The sequence below is a fragment of the Astatotilapia calliptera genome, chromosome 4, assembly GCF_900246225.1.
Source record: "Astatotilapia calliptera chromosome 4, fAstCal1.2, whole genome shotgun sequence".
Lineage (NCBI taxonomy): Eukaryota > Metazoa > Chordata > Actinopteri > Cichliformes > Cichlidae > Astatotilapia > Astatotilapia calliptera.
This window is the reverse complement of record NC_039305.1, coordinates 8835602-8860281: the sequence shown is the minus strand read 5'-3', so window position 1 is coordinate 8860281 and position 24680 is coordinate 8835602. Positions and strand designations below refer to the sequence as shown.

The 24680-nt window shown below is 41.4% G+C and overlaps 2 protein-coding genes across 5 annotated transcripts in view; one reads left to right on the top strand and one right to left on the bottom strand.

Moving 5' to 3' along the window:
- gpatch8 (G patch domain containing 8) overlaps nt 1-10875 on the top strand; it is a 28418-nt gene extending 17543 nt beyond the window's left edge. For 3 of the 4 annotated variants that reach the window (XM_026164432.1, XM_026164433.1, XM_026164434.1), the window contains 5 exons: nt 3891-3958; nt 4999-5085; nt 5178-5321; nt 5416-5546; nt 5823-10875. In XM_026164432.1, coding sequence (XP_026020217.1) covers nt 3891-3958; nt 4999-5085; nt 5178-5321; nt 5416-5546; nt 5823-9660 — 4268 coding nt within the window. In that variant the 3' untranslated portion in view covers nt 9661-10875. Of the gene's footprint in view, nt 1-1513; nt 1556-3890; nt 3959-4998; nt 5086-5177; nt 5322-5415; nt 5547-5822 lie in introns of all 4 variants that reach the window. The other variant, XM_026164435.1, reaches the window with a different exon arrangement.
- A 287-nt stretch (nt 10876-11162) lies between these two features.
- On the bottom strand, nt 11163-15361 carry gosr2 (golgi SNAP receptor complex member 2). The gene is made up of 6 exons (XM_026164437.1): nt 15145-15361; nt 14859-14923; nt 14133-14241; nt 12853-12985; nt 12592-12732; nt 11163-12127 (listed from the first exon to the last, which is right to left on the bottom strand). Exons 1-6 carry the CDS (start codon nt 15171-15173, stop codon nt 11966-11968), a joined length of 639 nt encoding a protein of 212 aa, XP_026020222.1. The 5' UTR covers nt 15174-15361; the 3' UTR covers nt 11163-11965.
- Nucleotides 15362-24680: the final 9319 nt, after the last annotated feature.

Sequence of the window (24680 nt, the reverse complement as noted above, 5' to 3'; positions counted from 1 at the left end):
TTTTTCCCCCCCTTCTTAGAATTTCCGTGGCTGCTGTTGGGTAATCTGATTGGCTGTAACCATGGCTCAGACTGTGAATGGCTTGCAGAGTAGACAAGTTTTCTCCCCTCTGCTTGTTTGCCTGTTTCTACCTCCAAACCTGTGAAACTCATGTGTATGTGTGTGGTCATTATGTGGAACTGAGATGCGTGTGTGTCTGCTACTGACCGGGCCATAGAGTCAACTTGCAGGGAAAACCTCTCCACCTCTTACACCCCAATTGTCTCTGTCCCCATGGTCACAGGCTCCCATCCTCCCCCCGTTTCTTTGCCCCTTCAGCATAGCATGTTTGTCCCAGAGGTGCACTTCTGCCTGCCTCCAACTGTCATTCACCTGGGGCTTTAAGCAGTGTTGGAGGTAGCACACTAAACGACTACGTTCACATGATATAGGACTATATGACAAAACGATTGGATGCACAATTAACATCTTTAGTTGTACTTGAGTAACGTTGCTGTTCCATAGCAATAAAGAAACTACTCTAAGCACTGCTCAAAGCCTTGCTGGCTCTTCCCTCAGGTACATTTTATGTGTAGTTTGTGTTCACTTTTTCCATGGTTAAGCACATCCCAAAATGAGCTTGCTGGCGGTAGGCTAGCGAGGAAATGAAGGAATCTCAGGGAGATTTGCTAACTGGGCTGACAAGCATCTGCAAGGAAAAAAGCTCAGAGGGGGAAAATGGTGGTCATCCCTAGAGACACCTATTGTCTCAATCTAGATATTTGACCACATCTTTAAAAAGGCAAAAGTATATTTTTGATTCATTACTTTTCTTAGGCGGTAAGCCTCCCTCTAGACCCAAAATACTATCAGACGTGGCAGTTTCTAGTCTTTTTACGCAGAATAGCTCCTTTAACAGTTCTTATTTGATGAGATTTCACTTTTTTTTATTTCCCAAGCTAAAATATGAGGGATTTCCAGGGTTTTTACTAGATGTAAAACCAACCTGCTTTTCCACTACAGGAACTCAATGACATATGAGAATGCATACATGCATGTATTAGTGAAATGGTAGCATTCGTCATGATAAAGTTTAAAACCATGTTGTTTGCGCTATGTTATAGTGTTGGTTCATTTAGCACAATCTCCTGAGGGGAGCTCAGATTTTGCTTCCGCAACTCCCACTGCCCCATTTTTTAGCTTGTGTTCAGTTACAGGTCACAAGTTCCCATAGTGGAAAAGATGTAAGGGGTGGTAATTTGTTTTTTGGGATATATTTTGTTTGAGAAACAAGATGACATCAGGCTAGGGGCCTGGGGACTGGGATAAGTGGTTGGGAGAGAGTGGTGAGAGGAAATCCCTGTAAGCACCTAGCCCTGAATGAAGGGATGAGGGGGGGGTGGGGCGGTTGACACACAGTAGCCCCTCTGGTAATGAACCCCCCTAAATCCCATAACCACACTCCCAACCCCACCCTCCCTTCTCTATGTGCCTCAATCTTCCTGCTTAACCAATTGGTGTTTCTTTTTTACAGCGATTTGATCCTGCCCATGTTGTGCTGATGGTAAACTTAGTGGTAAATGTTATTTTATCCCCCAATTGAATTGTTTTCTGTTTGTTTTTATTTCTCCAATTTTTTTTTGGTTTGTTTTTCCTTTCATCAGAGCACCAATGCTACATAGGCTTTAATTCTCTCTGTATTAGTCTTCATTCTGCTGCTTGTATATTACCATGCATATGTATTACTCTTAGAGCATTGTCATTTTGTTTGTTTTCAGTTTTTTTTTTCTCCAAAAAACCTTGTGATTCACACCCTGTGATTTAGATGCACATTGTTTTTGTCTGGTCCCTTTCTTTTTCACTGGAATGGGTAATGTGGAAGTATTGTCACTGTGTTTAAAGATTGGTGATAGTTTGGGATGACTGTAATTGTTCATTAATCTATAATTCTAGGCCTGACTTGTGACTTGTCAGAGAGACCACTGCAGTGGCTGGCTAACAGACTAAACCCTGTTTTTGGTTTCACTTCTGCTGCTGCTTGATAAAGGGCATGAACTTACATGTCCAGGCTATCAGTAGTCTTGTGATCTCAAAATCAGCAGTTTTCTTTCACTTCCTTAGTTTGAATATGGCCAGAAAAATCATCCAATCACTGTTAGGTATTCTGTTTAAGAAAAAAAAAAAAAAGCCTGCCTAGGTGACAGACACTGCCGTGGGACTGAGAGTGCAGGCAGACTGTTATACAGGGTGCTACTATGCCCATGCATTTGTTTTTAAAATGACTATGTCATTGGGCTATGATGGCTAAAAGAAACAGAGATTTGCAATAAATTTTTTCTTACTTTCCTGTCTAGGAAAGTAAGAATGTGTAAGAAAGCCACTGCGGTTGTGATAATTTTGAAATTTTAATCAAAACCAAAAGGTTTTGAACATATTATTTACTCCATTACTTATGTTTCGTTCTCTTGATTGAAAATCATCTGTATTTACGAATAGGAGAATTCTATTTTCTCTTCTTTATATATGGCACCAACTGGTAGTAAGGTTACATCTTATTTAGCGCCACTGTAATTAAATATTAGTAGTTTTTCCATATGCCCAATGGTATACATAGAAATTTAATTTGTGGAAAAACCTACATTGGATTATTGGATTTGTGGGAGGGGAAAAAAACTGAAACCAAACTGAATTGATAATCACTATCAGTGTGATTAATTATTACATCTGGCTGGCATCAGGAGCAGCAGACTAGTCCAAATTCTCTTTATGCCTTTTGTTTTGAGATTCCCCTGTCTGTCTGTCTGTCCCCCCCTCCTTCTCCTCCTACTCATGCCCATGTTTTACCAGGTAAGTATCCCCCATCCCTTGCACTGTCACCATGGCGATACCTGGCCTGTGACGTCACTCTGCTGTAGTTCAGTGCTTGTGTCCTTTTTTTCTTCTTCTTTTTTTTTTTAATTTGACTCTTTCTCTCTGCTTTGTTTGGCTGATTATGAGTGGATCAAGCAATTCAGTGTCAATCTCCAATGTAGTTTTGATTTACATATATTTTATATCTTTAATGTTTCATTCTGTTTTTGTTTTTTTGGTTGTCTTTGGTTTGTTTATTTTTCTACAAGTTAATTTCCTTCTGATCTAGCTCTTTTCACAGCTTACATAACATAGGTTAAGTAAACGGAAGAAAAATCTTTCAGCTTCAGTCATAATGAGGAAAGGGGGGCCTCTGACAAGGGAACAGGTTTGGACCTCAGGACAGTAAATGGTCAGACAGACAGTTCAGCAAGAAGTGATGCAATAGCCTTTAGATAATATTGGGAGCCTTTGTTACTCTCAAGGAGGATGTCGCAGTGGTGTTTTGTGAGCAGCAGCTGCAGCTCCCCTCACACACACACACACACACACACACACACACACACACACACACACACACACAGTCCCTCGAGCTGCAGCGTCCTTGATAAACTTGGCATTCTGGTTTAACAGGACTGCAGGAATGAAAGGATGGAGGAGGGGTGCCAGAGAGGCACAAATGAAAACATACCGGCTTAAAGATCAGTATGCTTTGTAGTGTACTTCTATATCAAGACATTTTACCGAGCAATCCTGATCCCCTTGTCTTCATTTACTCCATCAGGAATCCAGTGCAGCTAATTTGACTCATTCATAATGCAAACCAGCAGCCCGGTCAAATGTAACAGGAAGGCTAAATTGGTTTGTAGCTGGTGGCTGCAGTAAGCTGTGAGAATGGCTGGTGTTTGGTTCACTGTAGCTTTCTGGTCTCTTTGCACTTGAAGGCAAAATTCTCTAACCCCAGCACCCTATGCTCTAAAAGCAGGCTGTCTCCGAGTTGGTTCTTCATCCAAGCATTAAAAAAAGCTCACCTGGTCCTCTCTCTCTCTCTCTACCCTTAGGACGCACTGACCCTGTGCCCATCATCCTTAAGTATGATGTCATGGGGATGGGACGAATGGAGATGGAGGTATGATGCTCATTTTTATCGATTTGTACATTTTCTTTCTTTCTTTTTTTTTTTTTTTTGCACCTTAAGTGCCTAAGTAGTAGTTTAAGGTGTTTAGATAAATATTATGAACTTGTTTTGACACTGGGGTGAGTGCTTTGACTGTGAAATAGAAATGACTTTGAAAATGAGCAGTTGAGCTAAAATGCTGTGTTATACAAGGTCGCATGGTTTTGAAAATCCCATGTTTCAGGGTTGCTCCTGATGAGTCAACCAGATAGCCTCTGGACCAATCATCAGGAGCTCTAAAGACATTTACATAGCATAAAAACCATACTGTTAAGTATTAAGAAACACTTTGTGAGTGAATAATTAGCACAAATTTTTGTATATCTATCTATCTCATAGTATGGGATACATTCCTTTGCTAGGTCCCTTAAGAGAAGTCTCAAGGCTATGGCACAGTGACTTCCTACAGGACTACTTAAGTATAACGGGTCCTGTTCACAACACGCAGTTCATGCAGAGGTGTTCTGTGTTCAACATATTAAAGATCTTGACTGCCATGGACAGTCTTAACCACTTCAAATACCTTCAGACATGAATGATGAATGATTCTATTTAATGAAAACAAAACATGTAAAAACCACAAAGAAGAATGTGACACCAACACTGCCCAGCTAAATAAAACTATGCTTAAATTTTCAGCGAGCATCACTGTCAGTTATTTCAGCTCCTGCCTTTAGTCTTTGATATTTGTCTTGAAATAACATTCACCTACCTTGGTCGCATAGATGTTTCTACAGCAAACAGTCAGTCAGCATGATAAACGTGTAGCATGATAAACGTGTGTAACAGCACACAAGCGACACAAACTGACCAACTGTTCTTCTTGGAGTTTCCATGTGCTGTCTTCTATAGTCACTGTAGGGACTCGATGCGTTCAAGTCACATCAGCTCTTCTATCCACCATATTAAACTCATTTTTGGTATATAAGATGAACTTGGACTGGCTTTGACAATGTTGTTGCTTTATGATGTGACTTTTTTGTTTGTCCTAGCTGGATTATGCCGAGGATGCCACAGAGAAGAGGAGAGTCCTCGAAGTGGAAAAGGAAGATACAGAAGAACTGCGACAAAAATACAAGGTGAGGTTGTTTATCTCTTTGTCACAGTGATAATAATTGTTATCACTTGTATTTTTTTGATACTGTATTTTTAAATTTCCCACTAAAAACAGGACCAGATGGAAAAAGAAAAAGCCATCGCAAAAGCTCTGGAAGACCTGAGAGCCAATTTCTACTGTGAGCTGTGTGACAAACAGTACACCAAACACCAGGAATTTGACAACCACATTAACTCTTATGACCACGCTCACAAGCAGGTACTGCTGTTTAGCAAGCATTGCGGTGTTGATGTAGATCTGTTTTTAATTAAAGACACGATGAAATGATGTTCCCGTTTTCTCTGTCTTGCAGAGGCTTAAAGAGCTGAAGCAGAGAGAGTTTGCTCGTAATGTGTCATCACGTTCCCGGAAAGATGGAAAAAAACAAGAAAAGATGCTGCGGCGATTGCATGAGCTTGCTGAGCAGAGAAAACAGCAAGACCGGTAAGTATTTGTTCCTGGAGTGCCATCTGCTGGATGGGTTGTGTATATATATTTAATGGGACATGGTGAAATTACTTATTTTATAAATGTCACTGGTTCAATATGTTAGTCCAAACTAGACAAATTCAACAAAATGTATTTCATTTCACTTACTGTAAGTTAAAACATATTTTTGTATATTTTCATCTTTTCCAGTAAGCATGATAAAAATTAACGTCAAAGACCTCGATAGTAAAAATTTGTCCAGCATCACATTGGTGTAATGTTTTCTTTCAGAACTCCTGGAAGTGGACCTATGTTCAAAACAACTACAGTCGCTGTTGATGGAGAGAAAGGAGAAGACAGCAACAGCATGACACCCGAGAACAGTATGACACAGTCTTTGGCAGACACTGCCCTGGAAGGATCACTGTCAGATAAAACTGGTCAAGCCTCCCCAAAGTCTGGTCCAACCTTTAGCTTCTCTCTGGGAAAGAATGCCTCATCCTCGCCAACTTCCAGCAACGCATCAAAAGTCAGTGTATCATTCTCTTTTGCCAAGAAAGCACCAGTAAAACTGGAGACAGCAGCTGCTGTTTTTGCTGATCATGGTGAGGAAGCTATGGAGACAGAGGAGAGTCAAGAGGGAGAAAAGGCTGGAGGACAAGATGACACATCAGGCTGTGGCACAGACAGCCCTAAGGGACTGTCTGGAGGAGGTGAAGGAGGAGAAGGAGGTGATGCAGCAGGTACAGAAGAGGTGCAGCAGCCTGATGATGGAGGATCTTTAGCATCAACGCTTAGCAAATTGAAAATGATGATGAAAACCAATGAAGGATATGTTGGACAAGAGCCTCAGTACTACCACTATGTACCACCAGCTCACTGTCGAGTAAAGCCACACTTCCAGTTTTTGCTGTTCATGAAAGCCTCTGAACAGTGTCAGAGCAAAGATGAAGACGATGAGGAAGAGACACAAGAGGAGAACAAGGCTGAAGAAAGTCCAGAACAGACAGAGAGCGGTGTGACAGAGTGCAAAACTGAAAAGGAACATGGCAATGTTACTGTAGATGCTGACCCAGACCTAGTTCCTCTATCAGCTAACGTAAAGGCAGAAGAGGAGACCCCTTCATGTGCAGAAGATGCAGCTCCTGCTGTACCAGCTTCACCCACCCAGAAAGCAGAGACGCGTGATACTGTGGATACAAACGCTGGTCCGAAAATGCCCACTGGTCCCTTCTTTCCAGTCCTGAGCAAAGATGAGACTACAACCCTGCAGTGGCCATCAGAGCTCCTTGAATTTACAAAAGCTCAACCTTCCCTGTCTTACAGCTGCAATCCCCTCTACTTTGACTTCAAACTGTCCCGTAACAAAGGAGTGCGTGGTGGGAAAGTGGCAAAGTCCCCCAAGCCTGGTGAAGACACTGATGACAAGGGACAAGAAGTGAATGCTTCACCATCTGAAGTAGAAATGGCTACTAAACCTGGAACTAGTGCTGACAAAGACAAGCTAGTGTCAAAAGGAGAGTCTGGGCAGCCAGAAAGTGAAGAACAAAAGCCCACAAGTGGAAGTAATAGTGCAAAGAAAAAAAAGAAAAAGAAGAAGCATAAGAAGTCTGCAAAGCATTCAAAACGCAAAGGAAAAGAAAAAGGAGCGAGAGAAGATGCAGAAGGTGAGACTGAGGTAACACAAGAAAAGCCCAAAAAAAAGAAAAAACACAAACGTAAGAAGAGCAAAAACAAGGCTCAAGATCAAGCTGAGGCAACAGGTGAAGAAAAGGAAAAACCTAAACCAAAGTCGGAAGATAAAGCTGCTACCTCCTCTGTACAGCTGACAACTGGAGGGGAAGGAGCTACAGGAGCAGAACTGGGGAAGAGGAAACGTGGTGCTAAGGAAGTGCCTTGCAAATCTGGAGCAGAAGGAGGGAATGGAAAAAGTACTGACAAGGCCAACTCATCTGAAGAGCACAGTGGCAACAAAAGACAAAAGACTGACACCAGTGCATCTCAAAGTGCCTCGTGCTCCACCTCAGCCCAAAAGAGTCCTGGCTCTGGTAGACCTCCGAGCAGTGAAAGTGAAGAAGGGGGCTCTAATACCCAGCGCTCACGTCATCACAGGTCAAGCCCGAGGGAACAGCGCCGCCACCATAGTGAAGAATCAGGGCGATCCTGCAGCCGTTCATCGAGACGGGGGGAACGACGAGGTAGCAGTCGCCGACGTCATCGTGGCCAAACCTCCCGTAGTCGCTCTTATTCCAGCAGCTCTGAGCGCTCCTCAGCAGGCAGCAGTGCCTACAGCCACCGTAGCCGAAGCTACTCAGACAGCTACAGTGACTATAGCACAGAAGGTCGCAGACGTAGGCGCTCCAAACGTTCATCCGACTCAGAGTATGACCGCAGGAGTAGCCGAGGACGTAGACGATCCAGGAGGCATCAGTACACATCTTCCTCTTCAGAAGACTCACGCTCACGTTCACGCAGCTACAGCCGCAGGAAGAGGCACAGACGGCATCATCGGAGCAGCTCCAGAAGCTCCAGCAGCTGGAGTCGCAGCACTAGTGCAAGATCCTGGAGGCGGAGCTACAGTCGTAGCTACAGCTCTGCTAGCCGCTCCTCCAGTTCAAATAAAGGGTCTCCTCACAGGCGAAGCACTAGGGGTCGAGAGGATAGTGACACCCATCGCAGAGACTTCAACCGCTCACGCATCTACCGCTCCCAGTCTCCACGGTCTTCTTCTTCACGAGGCCTTAACCGTAACACCCATTCATCCAGCTCGCTGGGTCTGAGACCAGGGGGGTCTCGAGATGCAGGAGAACAGAAAAACACTCTAACTGCACGACAGCTGTTGGAGAAGGTTCAGTCCAAGAAAAGCTCTGAAGCTTCTACCACAGGAACAAAATCTGGGATTAAGATTAAAGACCCACCGCAGGGCTATTTTGGCCCAAAACTACCCCCATCCCTTGGAAACAAAGCCATGCTTCCACTAATTGGTAAGCTGCAGGCAGGGAAAAAGCCAGCAATTCCTTTAATCAGACCTGAAGAGGGAGAGAAATCAGGGACGGGGAAGAGCTCTGAACCTGAAGGAGAGGTTATATTAGTAGAGCCTATAAGGGAGTTCCCACCTCCACCACCACCTCCAGCTCCACCAGTTCAGAAGGTTGAGGAAGCCCCACAGAGCACAGTGACTCAAGAAGAGACACAGCAGCCTGCAACAGAAGACCAGGGGCACCAAGAAACCCGGCCAGTATTTGAACAAGAGCCCTCCATGATGATGCCCCAGTACCAAGGAGAGTCAGGACAAGACCTTTCCCAGAACCAAATGATGGAGTCCATGATGCCTGAAATGCAGCAGCAGCAGGCTGCCATGCATGCCTACCCTGGTTACCCACCGCCCAGCTTGGAGGAGGATGGCATGGAGGCAGAGGAGGATGGACTGGCTCCTTTGGAAAGTCAGCCAATTACATTCACACCAGAGGAGATGGAGAAATACAGCAAGCTGCAACAGGCTGCACAACAGCATATTCAGCAGCAGCTTTTAGCCAAGCAGGTCAAGACTTTTCCCTCAGCTGCTGCAGCAGCCGCTGCCGCAGCAGCTGCCACTTTGGCCCCAGCGCCCCCTCCACCAGCCCTGCAGCAGATCCATATTCAGCAGCCAACTGTGTCCGTAGCTTCTGGCACATCCATCACCACAGTGCAACACGCCATCCTTCAGCACCATGCAGCCACTGCTGCGGCAATGGGCATCCACCCAGCTCATCCCCACCACCCACATCCGGCACATGCCCAGCTGGCCCAGGTACATCACATTCCCCAGCATCACCTTACCCCCATCTCCCTGTCTCCTTTGGGGCCATCACTTGGTCATTCTCTGGGACACTCACTGGGGCATGCAGGATTGATCCCTGCCCACCCAACAGCCTTCCTCTCTGGTCAGCCAATACATATTATCCCTGCTTCTGCACTTCATCACACCCCCTTAGCTCTCCACCATGTTCCACACACAGCCCTCTACCCCACACTTTTCACACCCCGACCCTCACAGGCTGCAGCAGCAGCAGCGCTTCAGCTCCACCCACTCTTACACCCAATATTCTCAGGACAGGACCTCCAGCACCCCCCTAACCACGGCTCTTGAAAACAAATGAAAATGAAGTAGTGTGTTCACAACAACCAACCACTAAATGAAAGACTTAACCTGAACTCTCTTGGTTTAGGGTTTTAAATAAAGTCTTTGTTACATCATGCAGGCTGTAAGATGTGGATCTTATGAGAACTTTACTGGCCTTCACAGTGCAGCACGTCACCACAAAGTGGTTAAGACTGCTGGGTTCAAAATCAACACTAACATTTTCTTCTGGTACATGTGAGATTTTTATTTTCTCATTTTTTCACAGATTTGTTTCTCCCCCCTCTACAAACTGTAGACACTTCCTCTAGACCATTGGTTTATATTCCAATTTGGGGAATAGTAACAGCCTCAGAAACTACTGGAGTTTTTTGTTGTTTTTTTTGCTTATTTTGGCAGCCAAAGAGATACATGATGGCTAAAGGTGTAAGCAGAATCGTGTTACGATTCAAGGAAGTGGTTTTGTTCTAGAGGTGAACATTTTAATCTGTGTAATCTAATTTTCAGAGATGGACTCTTTCATGATTACTGATCTCTTGTTGTGTTTTCAAATGACTACTCACTCTCTATTGGATTCTTGGTTTAAAAGTAATTTGTAATGCAGTAACTTGTACATAGGTCAGTGTGTAATGTGAAGAGACCCACCAGTGACAGCCATATGAAAAAACAAAACCGATATGGTGTCCAAACAAGTATGACACTGTCATACAAGAAGCCCTCTCTAAATCAGGGGAAATGTGATGAAGGGGTGTAAATCTCCTGAATACTCTGAAGCAAAGCTCTTGTTCCCTGGGATGAGGGTACATCTGAATCAATTGCACTGAAATCTGTACATCAAGATGGTGCCTGTGCATCATATAATAAGATTGTAGTATACTGCAATAATTGTATTTTTCTGTTTTTTAAATTATTTTCCAAAATGCTCTTCAAAAGAAGAGCTGTGTTTGGCTTTTTTTGTGTGTAATTTTGTAAATAAAACTGCTGTAGATTAACCTATTAACGTTCTACTGGGTTGACACTGCTGTTGGGGGGAGGGGAAAAAGCAGACAAATGACAAATTGGATGGGAGGTGGACACATGTATTTTATCACGGTGGTTTGTTCATCCCTGCTGGGGTGCCAAACAGCAGTGACCTGTTTAAAAAGAAAAGTAGCAACTCTGTATTTTTTAAAGACTTAACTCTGTTTCACCAAATAAAATCCTGAGTTTGTGTGTCTTTTTCCATATTTTTTTCATTATTGAAATTGCCATGTAAATAACTGTAGATGGTCACATGAAGGTCCTGCCTTATTTCCATAAGCTTCATCTGACAGTCAAACAACCCCTGCAGATGTAAATGTCCAACAGTAGATGGTGCTGGAGTTACCTGGAATAGGCTTCGTGAAAACAGTCAATCCGTGTGAATGCAGCATGCATTTAGTGTATCTGTTCACAGGCTATGATTAATACTGTTTACTGTAAAAGGGGAAACAGTCCTGTCAGCACTTGCAGAACCATTACACGAGGCTGTAGAAAGAAAATTATAGATTTAATTTCTTTAAAATCACTCCCATAGTGAGACGAGACCAAGAATAAATGAAAGAAAGCATGTGACAGAAAGGGGCTGCTTCCATTGATTTTCTTTGAACTATTACCTACATATATTATCAGTTCCCAGCTTATTAGGTACAGCTCGCTAAACCTAATGAGGCTGTCCACTAAGTCCTGCCTTAATACAGGATATAATGTTTGTGTTGAAAGTCTCTAATTTTCTGGTCATTGTGCCTAATGTATTAGAATTGTATGGCATCAACTCGATCCTACTTTGTCCACTACATTAGACTGTATTGACCAGGTGCAGCTAATAAGCTAGTAACTGAGTTTACACCATAAAACAAGAATTTCTGGTGAGAATTCTTAAGTTGCATTGTGATGAAACACTGAACATAACATTTTCGTACTTGTATTTCTTTAAAAACCATGTTTATCAAGGCGGAAGAACACTGACGGCAACTTGAGGAACAGTTAAGTATTTATAAGAAACCATCTGTGTAAAATCACAGGAGAAATTTACAGTTTCAAAGTGGTTTTGGTAAAAATGGAAAGTGGCACACTGAGCTTCACATGGATTAAAAATACTGTCTGTAGTTTAAGGTCTTTGCCAACGTCACCATTTTATCAATAAACATGATGGAAAGCCATTAAAAGAAAACTAAATGTAAGGGAACAACTTATGAAAGTTGGTTTTAATGTTAGAAATTCATATCATGAGGGACGATGTGCTGCAGAAATGTCCACGACTGATCAAAAAGCCGCCCTTGTGGATGGTTGGAGGTCAGCCCAGGTATCTGATTACCAGGAACATGAAGACGCAGGTCAGCAGCATGCCTCCAATCATGATGAACTTATCTTGAGTGGCTCGCCTTTCTATAAGTCTCATCACTGTGTTTGACAGCCCCAACATGTTAGCCACATCCAGCATCTTCTTATGAGTTCCCTGTGCAGAGCCAAAACAGCCACACTCATTTCAACAGTAATGATCACATGTGACAGTTTATAAGAGCCATAAATAAACGAAATGTTTCCATGACCACATTGTAATTATCTCCACTAATTCCTCTGATTTTGAGAGACGTTGAGTGCCAACGCCCTCCCTGACGCGCCACTCCGTCAGAGGTTTCTCATGGCTAGACAACCAGGCTGAGAGTGCTGATCAACAGACACACCCTGATAAGAAGAGGCCTGAAGCAAAACCAGGAAGCCCATCTCCTCCTTGGAAACACAGACTCGCCCTCTGAGCATGAGCACACTAACAATACGACTATTGTGATCGTCGTGGACACCAGAAAGTGGGTCAGGAAATTTAATTCAGTCCACCTTCTATTCCGCTTCCTTGTTTAACAAATGGTTTAAATAAGCTACAGATGTAGACTTGTTTTTCTGCTGTGTTAAATCACTAACCTTTAGCGTAGATCTCTGATCTCTGAGACCATTAAGGATGCTGCTGCCACTGCCGATGAGGTCATCAATGCCTCTGTGTGCATTGTGCAAGTTGGAGTTAAACTGTAGGGTCTCATCTATGGGGATGGAGGTATCTGCGTCCTATTAAACAAAAGGAATCTCTGTAATTTACACAAACTCTAGATTCTTTTTTTAGCTTAAAATGTTGCATTCACATCAATACCCATCACCAGTTTGATCACTATTAGACAATTTACATACATTCGTGGTGAAGGTGCGGCTCATGAGTTCCTCCCTCTCTCTCTCCTGGGCCTCTCTCGCATAGCGTCTGTGCTGGAAATTTTGCAGGGCACTCCGGAGGTGCTGGACATCATACTTGAGCTGGTCCACTCGTCTGAGAGAAAGAAAAGGATTCAACTGTGTCCAGTTTTACAACTACAACAAACATTTTCCAATTTAAAGTTGAGGGTCCCTGCAAATCTTTACAAAGCAATCCAGTCACCTCAAAGAGTAATCTATAGAGATTTCAAATGCATTTTTGCCCACTGTGGGAGGTAACAGGCTACTTGGAGTTTTTGAACACTTCTCAATTTAAGCTTGCAGTTCCTATAATGTGCAAGTGCTATAGCCAGGGTGTGATTTGTCAGGGAGGGATTTCTCCCACTCTGGTCTACACATCCCTGTCTCTGCTAAATAATTTTTCATCCCTGGCAGGGGAAAACAATGTATTCCTCCCTCTGACTTTTAGCACCGCATCAGCCAAATCAGGAACTGACTTTCAGCACTCAAGACCCTGTTACAGTAAGGTTCACACTGCATGGAGTGGATGATCATTTCATTAAACCAAATCCTGCTGGGTTTTTTAGTAAAAATTATTTTTAACTAGATAAAAGAAATTAACCAGATTCTGTGTTGGGAGACTCACAAAAGTTACATATGCAACTATGCACCAGGCTGCTGTCTGTCGACATCCTCGTTAAATTGTACCAAATAAATAAATAGAATAAGCTGATTATGAAGAGGACAGGAGAGGAACTTTTAACAGATTTGAGGAATTTAATGTACTGTCTCTCCACCCTTGTTTGACAGTGGTGCTAACTCTTACTGCACCCTGTTTTTTTTTTTTTTCACAATTCAGTGTATCAGCAGTTGTACTGAATAAGGAGAACATTTATTTTGCTCTCAAATCTTATGTGCTTGTTTTGAAGAGTCCCCACAACCCCCCACCCCCTTCCCCTCCCTGAGTTCACTCAGGCCCCACCAGAGACCTGCTAAGATTAAAGGAGCGCTGTGGAATGGGGTGCACTGTCCCCCCTAAGGCCTGTTTATCCAGCTCAGAAATGAATCTTTGCCCAATGCAGCAGGAATGCTGGTGATGACGGGGGCTTCTGAGGAAATGTTTTCACAGAGCCACGTTGCCACAGGGCAGGACGCGGCTGCCTCTTCATCATCTAACCCTCCTTCTGCCTTTATTGCATATGATACATCCAGCTGTTTCTGTGTCTTTATGGTCACCGTCTATTGTTTAAATCCAAACTCACAATTTGGCATTCTGGCGGCGGTTTGGCGGTTCCTTGCTGGCCAGGATCTCAAGGCGTTCTAAATGATTGAAGATCTGGTCGATTCTAGCTTGCAGTTCATTTTCTAACACTTGTAAAACAGAGAGAAATGAAGAAGAGAGAATTGCAGGGAAGACATCAGTTAAGGCTGTGAAATTACAATTCATAATTTTGAAATTTACTGGCTAATTTACTTACATACTGAATTGATTCAAACATGTCTTCCAATATATATAAAGAAAAGAGTGTGGGATGCTGTTTGTCTTCTAATAATATACCCAGGTGTCACAGGGTAGCATTCATCACTTAAGCGACCCCAGCTCATTAGTAGCTGCGTAAGTTTACATCCTCCCCTGGGGTTAAAATAAACCTTATGTCATCATTTGTGAAGGGGAGTTCACTGCCCGGCTCCCACCATTATCTGCCATACCACCCACCCTACTACTTCCTGTCTTGGCAACAGCTGGGCACAGAACTGAACGGCCAGGCACTATCCACAGAAAACAATTAGCTCTGGCTTTTATCATTATATATGTGAGAGGAAGAAGCAGCCATAACAAGGACCCGGTTCTGAGCAGAAATTAGAAGCTCTTCAAAGGGGATTTCATCAGAGGTGGTGCCATTAGGAATGACAGCTTTGTACCACAACAACACTCCCACACAGAGCAGGGGCAGAGCCCCTTACAATCATGACAGCTGGTCACTTACAATGAACTGACTGGCGGTCTGTCTTTTCCAGATTTCCCATTAGAGACTGAACCTCCTGGATTTGCCTAATCCACAACGATCATACCGTTAGTGAGCAGCAATAAAAACAATTTTTGTTTTAATTATTACTGTACATGAACATATTGGTATGCGCCATATTTATAGTTTAATAATCGTATTATGCTGATATAAGCCTGCTGCAGCAGAAGTAAAAGTGATAATAAGTTAGGCTCATTAGCAGTGGTAGCTAACGGGCACCGTTTCCACATCAGACAAGAGAACTCACTTGTTGGTCTGGTGGTAAAGCGTCTCCATTTTTCCCGATCTAAGAAACGCTTCGCCCTCCCTTTACGTTATCGTGTTATTTTTGTTATAATAGTTTTAATTGTGACAAGCGGCTCTGTTAGCTTGGTAGCTAACGTTAGAGGAGTTTACACGTCATCAGCGGAGCTTTTGTGTACGGAACTAGGAAACCGGAAGCCGCGCGACGTCATCACACAGAGAGAAATATAGAAGAGAGCTCACTCCTTCTTAATTACACATCTCTGTCAGCAGACTGTAAGAGGAGTGTTTTTATTGCGGTTTTTAATGTTTTAAATAAAAATCTTTTTTTAAAAAGTGACGAAATGAACACATCCAGAATACCCCTGCTCCTCTATTTATATTGACCAAAAGTGGAAAAAGACATAGATAGACATAGATTGTGGATTGCACAACACTGGTCACTACATTCTTCATTTCCGGTTAATACTTGTACAGCTGCTGTTATTGTGTATATATTTATTTATATTTATATTTCTTCATACATTCTTATATAGTTCTATATTGTGTATTTTGTTGTACAGTTATCTTATTTTCAACTTTAATTTATATATTTTATCTTATTCTTTCCCAGTTAAATTTACCCTTCATTCTAATTTGTGTTGTACAGTTATTTCATTTTTAACCTTAATTTATATTTTATTCCTTCCTAGTTAAATTTACCCTTTTTAATTTTTCATATTTATCTCCTATCTTATTCATAGCCTTTTCCTTTTTTGTTTTCTTTAGGTCACGAGCAGTTGTCCAAGCATTTCACTACATATCGTACTGTGTATGACTGTGTACGTGACAAATAAAATTTGAATTTGAATTTGAGATAATATACGACAAATACTGCATTAACAGTGAAATGAAGACGCTTTATTTTTTCAGTGTCCAGGATATACCATGTAAAGCATGTCATGGAAAGGTTTATACTGTATTACTGTATATTGATTATTCATGTGATTTAAGTGTTGTTGTTTATATATATATATATATATATAATATTTTATGTTAATTAATTCACTTGTTCAAATCAAATTGGATGCACTACTGTACCTGGAATACTGGTACAGTCTATTTCATAATTGTCAAAGGTTAATATGTAATACATTTTATTTTTCCTGTTCTTCTCTTAGTATTATGTTTTATGCATTCCCCCGGCACTTTGTTCACCTCTTTTTGATTGGAAGCCTTTTCATGTACTGATACTTTTATTATGTCACTGTTTATGTTTCAGAAAATTTTATGGGAGAAAAGACTGCTCACTCCTCCTCAATTTTGGACGCTGAAAATGTAATCCCTTACGTCTACCAGTCTTTTTAATTCCTAAAATTATATTCCCAAAATATATTTATAATATATTATAATGTTATATTTATATACAATAATGTTATAGTTTTATATTTTTTTAATGTATTTTTGCTTTAATTTTACTCTTTTTTTGTGTGTGTTAAATTCCGTTTAGTTCCAGTTACTTTTGTTACTTTTATATATTTTTAAAATATTATTTGTTATGATAGTACATAAATAATGATAATAATAAATATATGACACAAGATAGTATAGTAACACAAAATGTTGGGAATACAGTTGGCTCACAGACTCAAGCTCAGTAAATATATAGAACATTTCGATACAATACAGTTCAAAATTGTAATTTATTTTAATGACTTTAGAAAACAAGAATCATGACTGACTACAAAACAAAGGGTAATTTCTTTTTGCCAGTTGGACTGAACAATAGTCATGGGTACTCAGTGAAAATCTCAGAGAGAAAACTGTAGATTTACACAAGTTGGAAAGGTCTGTTGGACAGAATTTCTAAAGGACTGCAAAATGATTCTCAGCATTATTGTAGAGTCTTTATTTTACAACATAAAGTGTGTTGAGCGGACTATTTTTTTTTATTTTTAATTTTATTTCGTGCTACATAAATAAAACTACGTTGAATTGAATTGAGTCAAATGGAACTGAATTCCTGCACTGTATCTTTGGAGGACTAAAGGTGAGGCTTTCAAACCTAATAACTCTGTTATTAGGTGTCAATCTGGTGGGGGTCATGGTCTTAGCCAGTTTTGCTTTTGGTGCTACATTGCACAAAGAAGATGGAATAGCTGAGGAAGAAGACAACCTCTAAATTCTTCAACTTCACCTCAATTATGGTTTTGGAATGGATAAAGCAGGTTATTCGCTTCTGAAATGACCTTCACAAAGACCCGACTTCAACCCTATTCAAAATTTGTGTACTTCAAAGTCAGGTTTGTGCCAGGAAATCAACCAATTTTAATGAACTCTACCACTTCTTCTAGGAAGCGTCGTCAAATATCCAGGCAGAATTATGCACGAAGCTTGTTGATGGCTTGCAAAAGCCTGGTTATCGTGCAACTTGCTAAGAGACATTTAGCCATACACTATTAGTGGGAGTGTATAGATATATTTGAGCCTGTAAGTATACTTTTGACCGTGTGGTTTATCCAAATTAAATTCAAACTTATGAACTCAATTCTTGTTTGTTTTTTTCAAAGGTGTATGCCGTACAATCATTGCACTCTGTAAAAATAAAAGTTCAAAGTAACCACAAAAGGCCAAAAATTACCATGACATTCATGCTTATGATGAATGTATGTAAACATCTGACCATAAGTGTACATAAATAACGTGAAAACCGGGCATGAAACTCCTGTTTCTGGACAGGCTGTAATTGGACAATGCTAAACTCCCAACGTATAAATCTGAGCCTTAGGCTACATTTTCCATTGCATTTGATATTCTTTTAGGACACAGAGGTCTTTGGCCTACAAAGACAAGCTTTGAGAAGATACAGCATAATCTGTTGACACGTAGACATGTCACAGGAAAGACTCTAAGAAACATGTCCTAAGGCGAGCTTTTGTCAGCTCTCCCTGACTAGGTCTAATTAGGCCATCCTCTTTTTCCACAGTCAGGTGTCAGAGTGTTCCTGTTTGTCCACCCAGAAGCTGTTCTCCTCTTCTTGCCTGCAGCCAGAGTCACCAAAACTAATATTATTAAACTTCATAGTGAGATTACAATTCACAAACACTGAAGAGAAGATGTCAGATTTGCCAGCCACAAACTGGCTCTGTCATGGAGTAGGGTGTGAAAAAACTGTCTAAATTTCACAATAGTTCCTTGGTGATTTATTATGAGGAAAGCACCTTGGAGCGCTGCCTGGCGCCTTAATAAAACCACATCTCAATCACCCTATACATACCCTCCATCAGTGTGGTGTCTACCTGTTAGGGAAGAAAGAATAAATGAGTGCAAGGGAAAGCAAGGGAAACATAAACATTAACATACTTTGTGCTCCTGTTTGGAGGTGATACCTGTATTTGTTTTCCTCATTCAGCACAGCAATCAGAAGTTGGCCCAGACACTTTTCCACGGCTGCCTGATGCTACATGAGTTGATGGTTGTATCTTCAGGCAAGACACTTCTGAACAGAGGTCCTTTTCACCCACCCCCACATGTCAGAAATCTTGAGATCTGTTCATGCCACTTCTTGCTCTTGCAGTTCACCATTTTTGGTTGTCATAACATATCCTCGGGGTAGTGGCTGGATGCGTACGGCTTTAACCTGTTGCTCAGAATAGACAAGAAGTAGCGAGAAGGAGGAATAAACCCTCTTAAACCATTTCTGAGCAATACATGAGGCACATCTCTGGAGGTCGTGGGGTTCTCTCCGTCTGTCCTTTATGTTTCAGCCCTGAGGAAAGGATGAGATGAGCTTACTGGTTTTCATCCACACCTGATCACCACGGGCGCAAACTGGAATCCAGACTCCAGGTGTGGAGCCTTGATCACTTTGACTGAGCGAGTTAGCGCCAACTGTCACTGTCATACCTTAATACACATGTCTATGGAGCACAGCTGGTGTAACATTCATCCTTTTCTCCCATTTTAATTAATTTTCTTGTAATTTTAAGGAATTTGGATGATGATACAGAACAGAATTATTTTATTGAGATACTGCTTTAGAAGAAAACTGTATTACAATTTTGTTACGTACTTCTGCTTTCTACAGCACTACAATATTTACCCTCAGTTGTAGTATAAAGTAACAGATAACTGAACTACTGAGGGGTAATGTATAGATTTTACTGCACAAAAGTGTTTGCATAGTATTGTGGAAAACCTTTATATTTGGCAAAGAAAACAGGAAACATACATAAAAATACAGTAAATAAGAAAAAAAAATTGTTTGCAAAATACTGATGAGCTTGAAAAGTACAATTTAGAATGACCACCTTTATTTCTTAAGGTAGCCAGAACTCTCTTTTGTAATTTCTTTAACTAGTCTTTAGGACTCATTCTCAAGGTTTCTTTTTCCATTTTTCTTAAGGGCATGACTTTCAGATACTGCTCATCTGATGTACATACTTTTTATACATACATTTTCCTCCACTTGTTGTGAATCCTCAATTTTTTTAAGAACACGTTGCACACCATGCCGAAAAACGCCAAGTTTACAACAAATAATTCTTTTGGAATCACCTTGTTGGTTCAAAAATGCTATTTCCCGTCAAACTGTGTTGTGTTTGGCATTTTTCACAGATTCACCTAAATAATGGGAAATAATTTAGTGTTTTTATGACACAAACAAAGTGTCTAAAGATACAATTTCTAATTGGTTCACTACTAAGTTGTCTGTTATGTGTAGAGACAACACTGATTTATCACTTTGAGTCCAAATAAAACTCTAAAAGTCCTTCAGGAAGCCTTCTCACGACCACTGTAAAAATTTCTGGCTACTTGGAAGCAAAATACAACATAAAGAAATGCGAGGTGGCTCAAGACTTGTATGTTAACAATGATTTTAAGAGAAGCACGGGTATGTATTAAATATATTTATATGAGAACATGCATGTATGTTGCTGCTTTGTTGTTAGGAATGTGATTTATCTTAGCCCCTTTGGAGGTCTTGTAACCAAACAACATTTAGTGCTGCATCAGTCTCCCTGCACTGCTTAGAAAACACAGCAGCCTGGTTATTGTTCAGTAGAGAAATGAAAGCACTGGATGTGCTCAGAGACTTACCCCCCACCCCCGCACCCCAACACTGTTTTGTTCATCAAGGGAAAATGATATGTTATTGAATCACTTCCCTACAATGTACTTAATGATGTTTTCCAGGCAGTATAACACATCATAACTCTACAATGATTGCCCAAGACAGACACAGTGAAGAAGCCAATTATGAGGAGCAAAATTGCCCAGGGTCAACAATTTCTGGATACCAGTCATTTTTTTAAAGGCACACTGATCTTTTCGCTTCTTCCCTGAGGCAGGTGAGCCACTCGTCTTTGAAGCTGTGGCGAGGCGCTGAATGAAAGCAAATGAGGGCCTGTCAGAGATGACAGGAAAAACTCATAAGCTCCCAACATCTCAGTGGGTTTTACTGTGAAAGGAGTCCAGCTGGGGGTCCAGAGGGCAACACCCCCTCCTCCCACAGGGACAGTCTATATGACCACCCCAGTTGCTGCGACAATATTACTTTTAATGATGAAATGTCTGCGAATAGCCACAAAGAGACTAAATAAAACTAAAAACAGATAAAGGACAACAACATAATGATGCAAGACAACCGCAAATAAGCATAAAACCACAGGGTGATTGTCTTACATCAGCCCATCGCTGCAGGCTGTGTGGAAATACAACTGCCCTCTTTACTCTTTTTATTTCAAAGTGCTCTAAAGTTTGTATTTGTTATTTGGTATTGATTTAGTGCTATTTAAGAAATAATTGGTCTATTAAGGTCTTGTACATGGTGTAAGGAGCTTGGAAAGAAAAGCGTCTGGACTTCTTTAGGTGGCTTGAAGACGTTTCACTTTTCACTTTTCACTTTTCTTTCCAAGCTCCTTAGACTACAATGACCTGGATGACTGAGAACCTTCACAGACATCTTGTACATGATTTGAGTCAAATGCATTTTTTGTAAATCTATAGATTTGCGGTTCCCAGCAACCTTTTTTCTCTTCAGTGGAGAAGACTAAGCTTTTGAAATGGGCACAGGTGATCAGCATTACTGTCTCCCTCTGTTGGTTCCTGGTATGCTGTATGCCATACACACATACCCACAGATATGCAGCCCTCTGGTTAACCACCTGTGACACTAAGACCTCTGAGGATGAGAGATGCTGTCCACCCCTGTGGTTGGATTTCATCTTTGCGAGGATGCGATTAAAAACAGCAGTGGCACGAAGTACTGCACCGGGGTTCCCCGGCCTGACAGCTCCCTTCCCACAGTCATGCAACCACTTTAAACCACACTCTCATCATCACGCTGTGTGTGTGTGAACAAAATTGTGTGGTGTACAGAGCTCAAAAGAAATGTTTTTGTCTACCTGCATCCCTTTAATGAGAATCATGATTGAATTGTGAACACTGGTGGAAATAAAGCCAGCAGACAGCATAATTGTGTAGGTATTGGTATCACAAATAATCACAGGCAACATACCAGACTTCTCTTTCAGAGATGTTGCCGGTTGGGGAGAAGACATAGCTCAGAACATTATCTGTGTTTTGCTTTCCTGGACATAGTTGATGTGGGAAAGTTTAGTTTTGATTGTGATGGAGGTCAGTGAGTGTATGCATGTGTGTGTGTGTGTGTGCAGTGTGCACATGTGGCTGTGAGAGAAAAAGCAAGAGGAGTGCCATTTATCGAGCAGAGGAGTCAGTTATGTAGGTGTGTGGGCTCTTATCACAGCAGCTGCCATGTAAACTCTTCTGTTGGTGCTGCAGGTGTTTCTGTGGAGTAGCATGAGAACAGCCTCCCACAGGAGCTTCCCAATGGGTGGGTAGTTGTGGGGCTTGAGAATGGACAGTTCAAGAGGAATCGGGTAAACATCTGCAGGTATCTTTGTTATGTAAAACCAGTTCATCAGCACTCCTGTGTTATACTTTCTTTTTTTTTTTAAACTACCAGAAATCAACCCATTCTGTGTGAGTCTGCCTGTGAATGTGTCATCGGCGCTGTCATTGTAGTTTTCAGTACTTTGGCAGGTGTTTGTATGTGTTTGTGGAATGTTTTTGTCCAAACCATTAAATCACAACCTGTGAAGGAGTCTCAAGACTTTACAGATGGGTAGCTCAAACAAAAACAAATGAATCTCAACAGGTTCGAGAACCCAAACCTCAGGGAGAAGGAAGATATTTGGAAACAAAAGATCTTAGAGTGAAATCAAAGCTTGAAACTTACTGGAAAATCTATGGCTGCAAACTATGGGTAGTGACTGGTAGAGATCTTGGATACAAGGAATTTAACTTCCTCTGTGGGTGTCTGGGCTCTCCCTCAAAGATGGGTGTCATTCAGTAGGAGTTTAGACACTAAATCTTCCACATTGAGAGGAACCATTGAGAAGGTTCAGGCATCAGACTTGGACGCCCTCTGGGTAACTCCTAGGTGAGATGTTTTAGGCATGTCCTAATGGGAGGAGACCCCGGGGCAGACCCAGGACATGCTGGAGAGATCATATCTCTTGGCCGGCAAGGGAACACCTTGTGGTCCCACTGGAAGAGCTGGAGGAGGTAGATGGGGAGAGGAAAGTCTCTGTGTTTCTGCTTAAACCATTCCCCCTGCAACCTGGACAAGTTGCATAAAATGAATTCAATTAATGTCAATTTACATTCAGTTTTATTTGTATAGCACCAAATCACAAGAACGGTCCCCTTGAGGTGCTTTATATTGTAAGGTAAAGTCCTTGCAATATTACAGAGAAAAGCCCAATAATCAGATCTTCTCTTGCAATTCGTACCCTCTTTCTGAACTTAAAACTATGCATACTTTAAGGTGAGCTGAGCCTAAAGCACAGATGACACAGGCTTTTGCTATAGTTGCATGTGTTGCAGGGGATAGAACCTCACCAACTCTCCACATCTTTTAAATCCCACTTGAAGACACATCTTTACGCCCTAGCATTTAAATGGGAGTGAGTTTATTACATTTTAGTTTTGTTTTTTAATGTGTTGTCTATTCCTTTTAGTTGTACTGCACTTTGATCAACCCATGTTGGGGGTGAGGGGAAAGAGAAGAGAGCAAATGAATGCACTAATGGACCTAATGTTCTATTCAGTGTGTAAGCTCATGAAGTCATCAGGATCAATTAGTGAGGTCACTGAACAAGGGAGACGGGACTATTTTGCTGCAAATTTATTTAAAACCGGATAATTTTTCTGAGTCTTCCCTCGGTGACGATGAAAAAGAATGCAGGCTTAAGCCACTGCCTGTGATCTTCAATTTTTAGACCAAGCTACATCCATCTATTAAACTGTCTACAGTGCTAACATGCTTAAAAACACCATAAGCTTAGAAGGATTTAAATTGGAATTAAATCAGTTCAGTTTAGAAGAAATGAAATTAATTTTTGAAAAATGTGAAGATCCACAAACGGTCAACGATGATATCGGTTCCCTCTAAGAACCATGAGGCTGCTTATCCCTTCCAACTCTGATTTATGAGAGACAAAAAGAAAAGAAAATGATTTCAATGTTTTATTGACAGACAAAATAGATCCTCATTCATTCTTCAGTTGATTACCTTGTCAGTAAATTTCAGCTCTAAGGCAAAGCCTGTACTCCAAGTTTCATATTTTTCCTTTGATTGATTTAGTATACTATATTAATTTGTATGAACTAATCATTTGTATTGTAATACCTGTCAGCTCTTCTTGTTTTTCTCCATCCGCAGGTGAACAAACCAAACTATTCATCATTTAAACCTTGTGCCCGCTTAATTGACCATCAAACAGGCATGCGCTATCTCATCACCTACTGCGAGGAACTCAGCCACCATCCCAGTCCAACCCAGCCCTCTGAGTTCGAGGTATGCACTCAGCCTTGTCATAGCTCTAGGCAGTGCATGTTCTTGTTGTGGGTTGAGCAACTGCATTAGTCATTTCACATTCCAAATTCCTACCCCATGCTGTATTCACAACTCTCTGTATCTCTCTTTTTCCTCTTCTTCTTCACCAAATCCATTCCTCTCCTCGTCGTCTTCATTATTTAATTATCTCCGTGTGATGTCAGGGTATGGGGATTAGGCACAGCTCCAATGCTGTCTAAGAGTCTCCTCTCCAGAGGCGGAAGTCTTGTAGGGTGTAGATGTTTGACCTGGGGCTCAGAGGTTTCGATTACAGGACAGGACTTCGCTTTGTGTCCTTGAGCAAAGTATCTACCAAGCCTTCCACGCTTGAGTTAACATCTACTGTTCTTACACAAATGAGTGATGTATAAACCTGAAAGCTATGTAAGTCTCTATGGATAATATCTTTTTGCTAAGCAACGCAAATATAATACATATCTGAAAAAATGCCCCAGCCCTGATTTGCCAATTCATCTTCATCTATCACAGCATGGTGCACTGCTGCAGCCCAACCCGGCATAGTAACCTTTACCTGAACCAAGCCGGTGAAGACACAGGAGATAGCGTTACCATCAGCCTTAACCTACATTATCTATGTTATTCAGTGTCTCAGGCAGACAGAGAGAAGCTCCGGCACA

What these genes read in the sequence shown, in the direction of transcription:
- gosr2 (XM_026164437.1), bottom strand. Translation starts at nt 15,173, where the DNA reads ATGGAGACGCTTTACCACCAGACCAACAA. An exon ending in CGCCGCCAGAATGCCAAATT is followed by an intron (nt 12,986 to 14,132) that starts GTGAGTTTGGAT and finishes TCTTTCTCTCAG; the next exon opens with ACGAGTGGACCAGCTCAAGT. An exon ending in ATCAGAGATCTACGCTAAAG is followed by an intron (nt 12,128 to 12,591) that starts GTTAGTGATTTA and finishes GGCTCTGCACAG; the next exon opens with GGAACTCATAAGAAGATGCT.